This window comes from Montipora capricornis, chromosome 2 (assembly GCF_036669925.1).
Source record: "Montipora capricornis isolate CH-2021 chromosome 2, ASM3666992v2, whole genome shotgun sequence".
NCBI lineage: Eukaryota > Metazoa > Cnidaria > Anthozoa > Scleractinia > Acroporidae > Montipora > Montipora capricornis.
Genome location: NC_090884.1, coordinates 45,337,311 through 45,351,186, shown reverse-complemented (window position 1 = coordinate 45,351,186; position 13,876 = coordinate 45,337,311). Strand labels below are relative to the sequence as shown.

Here is a 13,876-nt window from a genome sequence, read left to right as displayed (position 1 = left end):
TCCACTTCTCGGTAAAAACATGAATCATCCTTTTGCTGAGAGCAAATACACAGATAGTAAAAGGACCCTTTGAGGAAGACGCTCGAGGGTCGAGGCACGTGATATCCTTCTTCACTTACTCTCAACAGGTGCGCGAGAGCGAGAGGCGATTCCTTTTGTGTTGTGCCTGACAGCTTTGTTCTTCCACGATTCCTCTATAATTTTCTCGATGATGAAGCAAGGATTGGCGGCCCCAATATTCTATTTATTTCTTTGTCCCCCTCCCTCCCTCCCTCCCACTGCCGACAGGAGGACTTCGCAATGCGCACCAACATTACCAGCCCCTCTCCTACACTCCCTGATTTCGACTCAACCTCGCACACCTGTCCTTATTAGGAAAACAGCCTTGTTTTGGCAACACCTTGTCTTCGACTTTCTTCACCCTGGCGAATTTCGAGCAAATTTCGAGCAAAAAAGATCCCTCAAGGGACCTAATGGATTCAGAAGGTAAGAAAATGATCGATTGTTACAGTTTTCCGTAGGTTGATTTCATGCTAGCATGAAGTTAAGAGAAAGTAATACCGATTGTCTATATCTTTTTCTTGTGATGTCGGATGTATACTTATTATTTAAGGTAAGGATAATTTTTGGATGTTACCGAGAGTATGTGTTATTTTCTGGAAACGAAAGACCGTTTTTCAAAATTGTGATGCATGATGTCGGGCATGTAATTTTCTTATTTGGCTGGTGGAGCATGCATAAATGGGTCGATCATCATCCACATCAAATGCTTGGCAGATAGAAATATAACTTCTTCCCTGAAATACATATCTGTTCTCCAGCGAGGATTTACTAGTATAATAAAACCGATCTCACGAGGACGTTTACCATGCGGATCGATTGAAACATTAAAAACATGGACAAACATTCTTGTCATAATTTAAGCCGTGGAAATACTGGTTTGTCTGATATCCCTTAACTTGTGTATTTGTTATCCCTCCTTATAACGCTTTGCCCAGTTTGTTCTAGCTGGTGAAGCACTTTTGGCTTTCTGTACAAACTCAATGGCTGCCATGTTTCTCACATTCGAATAGTTCATTGATGGACCGCGCTGTTCCTGCCGAATGACATTTTGAGATATCAATAATGAAAAGTTTCGACTGGCAGTTTTTTTCAAATGACAAACCTTCTTTCTCAAATAAGCATGGATGTATGAATGTATTTATAAAACTTTGCTCTCAAAAGCAAAATTTGTATAATGGACATCATATTCCCTTTGAAGAGTCGAATTGACTCTCCTTTACAGGGCAATCAATTTTTAATGGAAAGACTTAAGGTTTATACTTTTCCACTCTTTTAAGAACAGAGACATCATACTAGCTACGGACACGACGACGTTGTACAGCACAATATGATTAATAATGTTTAAGTTTGAAAACACTCATGCAGACTTGAAGTACTTGTATTCAACATACAATGTATGAGCATAGCCATGCTTGACTGGTTGCCATTGAGCTTACATATACCACATGCACACTTTGATATTTGCATTCATTCTTCAAGTTTTGTCAATATTATAGTTTGTTATTAGATTCAACAACAATAACAGCAACTTTTATTGACCCCTTGTACTTAAAAAAAATTAAATTATGTACATGAAGTAAGAATTTAAAGCTAAAAGGGGTGTTGGCTTCCTAAAATAACTAGAGAGTTAACAAGGCTAGGAAGCCCTGCAACTACGTAGAATAAATTACAACTTATGGGTCAGAATGATGCATACCCACGCACATACACACATTGAAAGAAAACTTTTGCACTTTAGAATGCCCATATATGCTTTTATTTCCAGCCATTTGTTTAAGGAAATTTAGGAGGAAAGTACCATCTGTATAATTACAATAATTATTGTTTTAATGAATAAAATTGTGTATGAAATGAGTCATATATAGACCGAATGCATAAATGGCGGCCCAAAAAATATTCTTTTGTTTATGTGCTAATTAGCCTCACTAACCTCGTTTGCATGGACAAAATACAATAGAAATGTCGTTCGAGAGCGAGGCTAGTGAGTGTCATTAGCACATAAACAAAAGAATACATTTTTGGCGGCCATTTATGCATTCGGTCAATTGAACTGTAGTTTTGAAATCAAGTGAAGCTATGATCCTCGCAGTTACGAACGCAATTTCGTAATTGCGTAGAGAAGCCTAAAAAATTCAGAACTTAACAGGGTTTGGAACTGTGTCCTCGCAATACCGGTGCGATGCTCCAATGAACTCTAACTGACTTTATTTCATATATGATTTCATTCGTTGATTCATTCATTATGGGAACATTAGAACCGACCCTTGACCAGCTCCCATCATCAGTGGCCTCACAGCTCAGTTGGAGAGAGTGTCGATCACACTGGTATTGCAAGGTCACAGGTTCAAACCTACCCTGGGTTCCAGAGGTTATTTTCTCGGTATGAAAAGAGCGAGTCACGAAGTGGCAAGAAAAACCTCTGGTACAGGCCGTTAAAAACTGCACTTCCATGCAAACCAACTTATTTTGATTGACGTCCAGAGTAAGAGTTTATTTTAGAAACTTGGGCAAACCGGTTTTATCCACGTGATAAAAATATTTGTGCAATGTTTACCAGTCACTCTACTGGGAAATTCTCACGGTGGAGTGAATTAATCGTTGTCACTGTCACATAGCAAAAAAATAAAATCGAAACTGTTCAATGAAATAAGCTGAAAACTTGGAATGTTGTAGGAGACAAATTCATAGATCACCTCACCAGTACTCAAGTCTGTGCGATACATCGTTTCTGAGTTTTTTGTCGCAGCGTTTCACGCAACTATTATTTGTTACAAATGCAAACGTGAATTGGAGAAATACGAAAACTGCATTCAAGTCCTAGAATTAGAACTGAAAAAATTTAAAGGACTTTACGAGTCCCTGGAGCAGTTTCAATATGACTCGAGGCATTGAGGTGTAAAGATGTCAGAAGCTCAGTCACACCTTCGTCAAATTCCCAAACAAAATCAGAGTGGTTGTTCGATTACGCCACCTCTAAGGCCACCCAACAGCAAACATTCATCCAGCGTCAATGAGACGAATTAACCTCAATCTGCCAGCCATGAATTTGTGATTATCATGTCACTATTGCTACTGTACCGTTCATAGTCTTCTTGTATTACACCAGTGAAAAACCGGTTTGATCGTCCCCCTCGACTTAACCAATGGCAATCCTTATAAAAAACGGTTTGTCGATCGACCAATGAAATCTCCAGGGTCAAAAAATGACTCTGGAAGTGGAAAGCGCAACGTGATTGGGGCGGCATGTTCAGAAAGGTTAACAGCCTGTACCAGAGGTTTTTCTCGCCGCTTCGTGACTCGCTCTTTTGTCGCTTTTTCATGGCGAGAAAATAACCTCTGGAATCCAGGGTAGTTCAAACCCCATTGAAGTCCTGAATTTTACAGGCCTCTCTTCGCAATTGCTAAAATTGCGTTCATAACTGCGAGGATCGTAGCTTCACTTAATTTTTGTTTTCTTGTTTAATTAAAGACCTTTTTTTCAAAACAAGCGGATTGCAGTTTTCAGCTGTGAGGAGTTTTCAGGACTTTTGATAAACAGGCTGCCCCCAGCTTTCCTTCATATGGTCTGGCAAAGTCCTCAGACTGTCATGAAACTCACCTGTCTGCATGTCTGCTACGTATCTTGAATACTTATGTCTCATTGTTAATCCTCCCTGCTGGATGATTTTTCTATGTGGTCGAAAATAAGATGAAAAAAAAAAGCTTTGGCTCAAAATGGTTCTTTCTTTATGTCTGTATTTCATTTCTTTGGAATTCCGCAGATGATTCAGGTTCCACTCGTGGATTCTGTGACTATGTACTTACTGGTTTATCCATCCTTATGTTCATTTGCACACTGCCTTTGTCTTTGTTTTTTACGCTGAAGGTAAGTACTCAAACTGAAGTGTTTCAGCTGGATTCATGATCCAATTATTAATATTATTGTAAACATGCAGTTATTTGTAGGCGCTGTGATCAAATTTTGCTCAATAAGGAGTTCAAGCAAGGAAAATGACTATGGCAAGGAAAGCGTCATTCCAAAATATAACTTAGCACTATCTCAAGTATTTCGCAAATAATTCTTTCTTGTTCACCTTGTACAACACATTCGAATTACCCCGTAACTGGATATGTACTAACGGTTTTAAAGTCAAAGCAGAAATGAATGATTCATTATGCTCACATTGTTGTCAAAGCCTAAAATTTGGTGATTTCACATTGTTGTTTTGTGGAGTACTGCAAAGAAATGCGCAGAAATTTGTGTTTTATGTGCAGCCATTTCAAACCAATAATATTCTAACTTGCTTTGTGGCTGTGCTGTTGCTGTAGCTGTAGTCGTCATCTTTGCTTAAATTCCCTAATTAATCCTAGACATGGGAGGGAAATACATTTTGGCATCTTGAATCCAAAATCTCAAAAGTGTGTCTGGCGAAATGCAGTATGTTCATAAATGGACAGGATATGACCAATTTAACAATATTATTCAGACTAAGCTTAAATAATCAGGTACTTACCTGACGGGGTGGTTGATCCATTGATTAGAACTCCTTCAGAGACAGATACGAGTACATGTAATACAAATTCAAATCATGGGCATTCATGATGGGGAGGCAAAGCATGTTCCTCAGATGGGAGTCTGTACTGCTCATAACAGTCTCCAAAGTAATTCGAAAAACCGCATCTCCCTATCAGGTAAGTATCTTCCCTCTGGTAAGTATAGTTTCTCCGTCATTGTCTCTCCTGATACTCACAAAACAAATGCAGACTTCGCAGATATGTTACTGTTATGAATACATTTCTAACCAAGGCACAATAAATAAATTGAACACTAGATATCTCCATGCTCTGTTATAGGTGGAGGCCAACTTATAATTTACCGTATTTAACTGTGTACATGTATAAGTCGACCCCCCATTTTTGATAGCGAAAAAAATGGAATTTTCTCAATTTGCTTAATTTATTTGAGTCAGTTGTTTACTTGGGGTAATAATCTAGTATTTCTTAGACTTAATTTCAGGAAATGTAAATGCACGAAAAAATTTTAGTTGGTTCAGCACTTGTTGTATATCCAGGCATTTTGGCCTTGGGTTTTGAAAAGCCCTTATAAAATCAAACATGGAACCTCACTCGTCTAAATTGTTTTGGTTTCCGGGCTAGAAAGGTCTTAAACTGGACAAGCACAACATCACAGAAGCTGGAGAATCTTTGAAAGTGACTTTAAAAACTATACGAAAGACGCATAGTTTAATAAAATTGGTCAAGGTGTCTATAAGAGACAATTGCTCAAATCAGTAGCCCATTACTAGGAGCTACATGTAACAACAGCCCTATATTCCTGTCATGGCGTTTTCACAGACTGCGATGACCAATCACAAGAAACAAACTTGACGTCATAGCATCAGCGAACCGGAAGTCCTTTTTTTTATTATTTTTTTTTATTTTATTTTATTTTTTTTGTTTTGTCAGAAGGTAGTCTAAAAACAGGCTTGGACATTAGCACTCACCCACTTGCCCAGGGGAGGGAGTTATTAAAGTGTCGGGCGAGCGCAAATCATCAATCACTCGCCCGTTTGGCAAGTAAGATTTTCGTTGCCAAGAAATTATTTAAATTGCGAAATAAATGCTGCTTTTTACATTCCATTTTGCCAAGAAAATCCCTAAACATAAACTTACCATTTCTATTTGATGAAGTTTTATTTTCTGAACTGTCTGATAAATTGGCGCTAAAAGGCAACATTGGGCTTCGTAAATAGACAAATTATATGAAATATGGCTTCCTGGTCAGTGATACTGCTGGTCACTATCGAGCCATCGGTGACCTGGTAAACATGGCGCCTGAAGACCACTCCTGAGAAGAACAGACACATTTACTTGCAAACTGTAGGATCTCACAGAGATTCATCAATAAAAAAATATATTTAAAATATAAAGTAAGTGCCTCCATTGTGTTTTCTTGGGATTTAAGGTCTTTTTCGCCTTGGCTCCCAGGGGCTCCCCATTGACGAGTAAAATTGTCTTGCGTTAGACAGAATCAAATACGAAGTCTGGCCGGTTTAGGCCGGTTAAGAGGTCAAAGGGTTAAATAGAATTTTTCATTGAAGTTTTAATCCTCGGTCTGCCCATGTGCTTGTCAATGTTGCAAGCAAATTGTTTTCCCGTACTTTCCAAGCACTCTGATCAATTCGTGTTGAAACTAAAACAGACTTACTATTTACTGTACTTTAATAGCCTTTCAGTGTAAGTAAATTTCATTGGTATTAAAATTAATAGTAAAAACAAAAGATGACTGAATTGGTTGGAGAGAATGGGGGTGGGTTAATTTTTGGGAAAGTGAAAACTGGTCTGGGCGAGTGTATTTTGGGGGTCACTCACCCGAATGGCGAGTGCTCTCAAAATTAAGTGTCCAACGCTGTAAAAATACCATAGATTGGTCTGTAAAAATGCCATGGCATAGGCTTAGTATGGAAGTTGTTCATTCCTAGTCATGGGCTCCTGCTTAAATTGTCCAGATAAGTGCGACAATCACATTAAGATTTTTCTGCTTGTAAAATACGTGGAATGTACAATATTTGGGTTGATGTATTCATGTTTCCTGTTTATCTCAATCAAGATCTCTGTTTTTGATAATCTTTCTACTTCCTTATAATTATTATTATACTGAGTGGGAAATCATTGTTATCTCTCTTGTAACCCAACAAAATAGATTGTGCAGGAGTATGAAAGAGCAGTAATTTTCCGTCTTGGTCGACTGCTTCCTGGTGGAGCTAAAGGACCAGGTATATTTCAAGATGTAAATTCTACAACTTGCAGTCTTTTAGAGATGTCTTGAAAGAACCAGGAAGCATGCATCTATTTTCACCTCTGGAAAGTGGTGTTTTCTCTGGCTTTTTACATTTGGGTTAATAGAATATTACGTAATAGTTATGTGGAAATAGGATTTCATACGGTGGCCCACAACTGTCACATCAAAACCAAATGCTCAGAGCAAATTCAAATCACTCGCAACAAATTCAAATCACACAGCATTTTGAAATCACTCACAGCAAATTTAAATCTCTCACAGCAAATTAACAATTATTGACCATGCTAGGCATCTTCAGTCACCTCCAGGCAGCGGTGCAAGACGTCAAAGAATATTTGTCATAAATGAAGCCGCTACCTGCAAATTCTGCACCTGCACCATTAATGGAATAATGTTTTGACTGAGTTCAATTAGCCCATTCATACCTCAAAAAAATCGTCTGGCGTGAGACAGTAAAATTTATTATTAAGTTTCACTCTCAAAACATCAAAAATGGAGGCCTTCTCTGGAGGATACAATGTACTGTATAGGCAAAATTGTTTACTCGGGCTTCTAATAAATTATTTTATTTTCAGGATTGTTTTTCATTTTGCCCTGTATTGACTCATACCAGAAAGTTGATCTCAGGACAGTGTCATTTGATGTGCCTCCACAAGAGGTTGGTAAAATATTCAAATACAAAGTTCTGTGCAATTATCTGTCGCAATTACGTATTTGTCAGATAAGCTAACTACATCTAATTATAATGTGTGGTTTGAAAATGTAGGGGGCCTTTTGGCACAGTCTATTCAAACTCATTAATGCTTCAAGCTGTCTTTTATGGTGTTCTATCCCCCTAAAATTCAGCGGTTTTCAAGGTCAGCCAAAAAACTACTCATGCATGAAGTTCAATTTAAAGCTTGAATGTTGAAAACAGGAATTGAATGTAAATATTTTTGCATTGAGTGAAAGCAATATGAAAATTCAAAACATGAAATTTTAATGCAGAACACAAGTTTTTCAATTAATTGCAGTGTGTCCGTGTGTCATGTGAAATTTGTGTTGCAATTTATGTAAAACAGGAATTTAGCAGGGATGTGAATCGCGGCCGTAACCGGTAACACCTGTTACGGCTGAGCTACCTTGATGTTACAGGTGGAGATGTTCATTGTTGCAGGTACAAAGCAAAATTAATAAAAAAAATTACCTGCTGAAAAAAATATACTGTGATGAAATGATATATGAAATGGATCATATATGAACTGCAGATATAAAATCAAGTGAAGCTATGATCCTTACAGTTATGAACGCAATTTTTGCAGTTGCGTAGAGAAGCCTGAAAAATTCAGGACTTCAACAGGATTTGAACCCATGACCTCGCAATACCAGTGCAAGCTATCTGGTAGAGCGTCATACCGGTATCGCAAGTCACAGGTTCAAACCCCGTTTGGAGTCCTGAATTTTTCAGGCTTCTCTACGCAATTGCAAAAATTGCGTCCATAACTGCTAGGATCATAGCTTCACTTTAAATATACTGTAATAATTATTGTTTCTTGGTTTCTTGCCTCCTTGTTTCGTATCTCTATGTCTAGATTGTAAAATCGGAAGATAATTCATCAACTTTAAATCCCTGTGAATGGACCGAGTTGTTGGAGGCCATTTACAAGCTTTGTAAAAGCAGACGTGGTCCTGGCAACGAGGTTGTGTGCGGCTTCAACCCTTTGTGCTAGACAATTCTTACCCTGATGAATGAACTGGATTTGCGTAATGAAGACATTGACGATCTCAAACGTGAGATTTTTACACAGCAATAAATTAAGTCTTCAAGAAGGTGCTTGTAAACATGTGGTCATTTGAGGGCTCTGACCTGTAGTTAGGATGAAGATGACTAACCTCTACCTTTATGGTGGATTTTCATTTTAGACTTTTTTCAAACAATTCGTTGAAAACAAGCTGTGATCAACAGACTGTAGAAGTGCTGTGAAACAAAACTATATTCTACTTTGTTGTAATGTTGATGTCAGTCACGTTCAGGAAAAAATCATGTAGTCCGAACTGGGATCAGGTTTTACACCATTCCATTACTACATCAACTATAGTTCTTACACAGTCAACGCTTTTCGTGTTCAGGTGGAAAACAGTTTGGAAAATGTTTTCTTTCTGCATTTTTGACTGGTTTCAATCCAGTTTGACATATCATGAAAGTGCCCCTAAAATATTTTTTTTGCTAAAATGAATCTTTGCACCTGTTCGAGACGCATTACCATTTTTTCCATTTTTTCATCGAAATTTGCGAAAATCCAATCATCTTTTGTTCACGACCAAGTCAGAAGGGGAGTGGATCTATTCCTGATTTGACATTACAATCTACTTTGCATGCATTTTTACAAAGAGTGAATGCAATGTAAATCAGTTTGTAATGTCAAATCAGGAATAGACCCCCTCCCCTTCTGACTCGGTCGTGAACAAAAGATGCTTGCATTTTGGCAACTTTCGAAGCCTATAAAATGGCAGGATTTGTTAGAAAAATGAAAAAAAGCCCGCAATGCGTTTCGACAAGGTGCAAAGATTCACTTAAGCGAAAAAAATATTTTGGGGTTAGGGGCACATTAAAGCTGATTGTATATTTTTAATTTGCTTAGAACTGCTTTTTTCTCTGTATTGCAATTTTTGGCATATCTGTAGAAGCTCTGATTAGGTTACATGATGCCTGGAGGACCTATGACTAGAACAGAAATGAAGAGAGCGCAAGAGAACAACAACAACAACAAAACAGAATACCAATAATAGCTCATACTTAGTGGAAGAATTTACTCCTTAAATTCTTTCCTTGGGCACTAAACCGTTTGTTATTTCAAAAAAGTGGTTTAATCGGTTTTTCTTTTGTTCAGGAATGAAACTCTAATTTTTATTGTCAACTGGAATTAAATAACAATTATCTGTTCTCTTTTGGACAAAAAGAGAAAGTTGATTTGTTTGTTTGTTTTGGTCTGAAATGCGATCGAACAGGTGCTTTTTAATCTGTTTGCCCAACTGGTTTTCGATGTGCCTCAACAGTGACAAGAAAATTGTGCCCTTATGTTATAAAAATGTAATCGCAATGAGTTCTCGTAAAATTAGTGAGGAATCACACTAGCTTGTGTTTTCAGAAGTTTGTTTAAAGCACCTAAAAGTTATTTAACTGTTGGAGCGTATCTGAAGTTCGTCCTTTCTTGGTTGCAATGCCTTATTTTGCCATTTCTTATTCCAAGCCAAGCTGGCGTGTTTCAATGAAATACATCAAAATGTGAATGATCTCGTTTTCAGAAATAAAGTGGAATAAAGTACATCAGTAAAACTCTTTTTTGACCTTGAACTGACAAAGTTTTCCTATTCGCTGGCTATTGACAGTTGACTCTGAAATGGCTTTTTTCCTTTTCCATTCACTCGCTGAAGGTGTGCTTGTTTTCTTTTAAACCTCATGCGGTTCAAGAAAAGTTCATTGCCAAACTGGTGAATTCCAAAGTACATTTCACTTGAAAAACCGATATCATACTCATGGCTTTGTGATTAAAATATGGTTTTATGGTAAAAAAAATAACAGGGAATTGACACTAGTTAGGCAATAAATTTTTCTGTAGAAGAAAGCAAAGAAAATGATTTAATTATTAACGCAGCAAATTGTCCGGTTACAGTGAACTTCAACTACAGGTAAACTTCGGGAAATGGCGAGAGATTACCAGAAAGATAAATCTGTAATATAACTTGAAGTTGTTTGTTGCAAAAACTCATTATTAATGTTACTAAATTTGCAAATGCAAACAACCAAGCCCTATGAGCTTGTTATCAGGATACTTGCTTCCTTTACTCCGTTCATCCAAAAGTTACAAGATCAGCCTTAAATCATCCGAAAAACTTATTACAAATCAAAAGCCGATTAACTCTAATTTCAGGTTAAAAATTATCAAAGGAGTTTCTCTACTCCCAAATGCTGTTCAAGGCTGATGTTCGGTAAAACTTTGCAATAGAAGACGTCAATCTAGAAAAGCAAAAGTAAGCAAAGGAAACTTAAACCAAAAAAGTTAAAAACATGAACAACCGGGCCCTGTATTCGAAGTCCAGTTCCGTAATCCTGGTTTAGTTCCTTGCAAAGTGTTTAAATCTGCGGTGTCGAAGACAAGAAGACAACATCAGTACTCCATTTCTTTCAATACTCAAAAATCTAAAATTCTGTAATTGCGTGTTCTATAGTCCAGTCCAAGGTTCTAATTTTACAATTCCATAATCTTGATTTCAGTATTAGAGTAACGTGGTACCAACTCTACCACAATAACTTGAAATCTTGTAAGAAAGAAGGTTAAATCCATTAGTCCAGTCCGGGTTCAAATTGCCAAAACTCTCTCTATCATCAATCCAAAACTCAACAAAAGCTACAATTGGTAAATAGTTCGTAGAAACTACAACAGTTCGTCATGATTCTACACTCAGCTGAACCAAAAACTATCAAAAACAAAACCAAAAAAACCCCAGTGATCGCTTCTCAAGAGAACAGACAATTGAACAGCTGAAACTGCTCTGTACCTGCCTTTTATGGCACTGAAAAAAGTACCATATGTAGTACAAGCGATCAGGATACAGGATATCTCGCTAAAAAAATCGTAGGGATACGGGATTTTTGGCTGGGGGGGGGGGTTTGAGGAAATTGAATTAATGAATTAGGCCATCTTTGCTTCTAATGGGGAGCATATGTAGGGCGTCAACCATAGACTCTATTTTTGGCAGTTCTCTTTGCCTCTAACCAAGTGATATTCTTCTTGGCGAGCTCATCTTGCACACTCCGCCTCTAGGATTGGCTTGGGCTGCCTCTTCTTCTGAACCCCTGAGGATTCCACTCGAGGGCAGAACAGGTGATGTTATTCTCAGGCTTCCGTAATATATGCCCGATCCATTTCCACTTTCTTCTCTTAATGATTTCTTCTATGCGACTCTGATGTGTCCTTCCCCATAGTTCTTCTCTTGAAATGACCTCTGGCCAATGGATATTCGGGATCTTCCTTAGACACTTGTTGATAAATGTCTGCAGTTTCTTGATCAGTAGTTTCATCGATGTCCAGGTTTCCGAGCCATACAGAAGGGTAGACTTCATGTTCGTATTGAAAATCCTGAGCTTTGTTTGCAATCTAATACATTTTTCCTTCCACACAGGCATAAGCATCGAGAATGTTGATTGCGCTTTCCTTATCCTGGCTGTTATGTCCTCGTCAGTTCCGTCACTTTCATTTATGATGCTACCCAAATGTGTGAACTTGGACACTCTTTCAACGTCTTCCCCATGAAGTTCCAATGGTTCTTGTTGCTCCTTTGTTTTCTGGATGTTGATTTTGAGCCCTACCTGACCACCAATCTCTTGTTATCTTTCTCCTTTCACTTTCATATCAGCCAGTCGATGTGTTAGTAAGCAAAGATCGTCAGCGTAGTCTAAAGTCTTGCAGGCATTGGGTCAGTGACCACTGGAGTCCTTTACGTTTACCCTCATATGCATTCTTCAACACCCAGTCAAGTACCACAAGGAACAGTAATGGCGAAAGAAGGCATCCCTGTCTCACACCGGTCTTGACCTCGATGGGCTCCGTCATAGTTCCTCCGTGAAGCACTTTGCAAGTAAAGCCCTGATACTGAACCTTAAGCATGTTGATGATTTTATTAGGTATACCGTAATGACAAAGATCCTCCACATAGCCTTCCTATCCAGAGAATCAAAGGCTTTCTCGATCCATGAATAACAAGGACAGGGGGGATTACCACTCGATTGTTTGTTCTACAATAATCCTCAGTGTGGCAATTTGATTGATGTAAGAACAATGCTTTCTAAATCCCAGCTGCCCCTTCATTTGGTTTAATATGACTCGGGTTAGGACTTTGCTGGGTAAGCAACATTATTCCCCTCCAGTTGCCACAGAAACCAAGGTCACCTTCTTTTGCCAGCTTACAAGAAGACCTTTTTTCCAGTTGTCTGGAATCACTTCTTTCTCCCACACAAAATTTAAAATTCTATGCAGTGCTTCCAAAGTACAAGGACCTCCCTTCTTCAATGCTTCAGGAGGAATATTATCCACCCCTGGAGCTTTGGCATTCTTCAGTTGAGTGAGGGCTGTTTCTAATTTCTCCTCTGGAAATAGGTCCTTTAGTGATGTTCAGGGGAACGTCTGCCGGTCTGGGATGTGGCAATTGGCTTGGGGCTGGTCTACTCAATACGGATTCAAAATGCCTCTTTCTTTGCTGAAGCTGGTCTTGCTGGCGATTTTGATTGCATCTTATCCCGCTAAGTTTCCGTGTTGTCATATGTAGTCCAGAGTTCTCAGATCATTTTTCTTAGTGGCGTCTTCTGCTTCTTGTGCAATGCTCTCAGTTAAATTCCTTTGTCTCTTCGGCAAGATTTCTTAACCTCTTTATTCTTCTCCTTGTAGTGTCAATTTGCTTCACGTTTCCCTTGTCTCGTTCTTGCGTCATTCAGTATCTGTTTGGCCTTCCGTCTTTCTTCAATCTTCCTGTATGTCTAGTCAGACAGCCACTCCTTCCTAGCCCTTTTCCTACGTCCGAGAACACTCCCACATGTGTCAACAAGTATCTTCTTGGTTTTCTCCCACTGTACATTGAAATTGAGGCGATTCAACATATTTTTTAAAGTAGGCACAAATCGCGTACGTGTGGTAGTGCAGTAACTTGACACTGTTTTTTTTTATAACTGTCAACTGAGCTGTGTTTTTGTTTCTCAGGAGATTCAAGTTGTCCTTGCATAATATGTAGCTCTAATAGTACGCAATATTCTTTTGGTATCGTAAATCATTACAGTGCCATGGAAGATATCTTTGCTAAATACCCGCTGAGAAGACTTGTGGTTCAGTAAAATGCTAAACCCAGAAAGACTGAAGAAAATAAAAGGAAATCAAGAGACATTAATTTTGGCTTCAAGGCGGACATGTGGATCATTTACAACTTCTTTTTCACCGCAAGCTTAAGCGTGTACTCTGAGCTTCTGACAGCTTTCAAAGACCAATGTTTCCTGAAGTTTTT

At 38.4% G+C, this 13,876-nt stretch overlaps 1 protein-coding gene across 1 annotated transcript in view; it reads left to right on the top strand.

The window, feature by feature from the left end:
- The first annotated feature begins 327 nt into the window (after positions 1-327).
- The window catches only part of LOC138023916 (mechanosensory protein 2-like), a 21,108-nt gene continuing 7,559 nt past the window's right edge, over positions 328-13,876 (top strand). The window contains exons 1-4 of the mRNA XM_068871002.1: positions 328-486; positions 3,825-3,928; positions 6,746-6,818; positions 7,420-7,502. Coding sequence (XP_068727103.1) covers positions 474-486; positions 3,825-3,928; positions 6,746-6,818; positions 7,420-7,502 — 273 coding nt within the window. The 5' untranslated portion in view covers positions 328-473. The remainder of the gene's footprint in view (positions 487-3,824; positions 3,929-6,745; positions 6,819-7,419; positions 7,503-13,876) is intronic.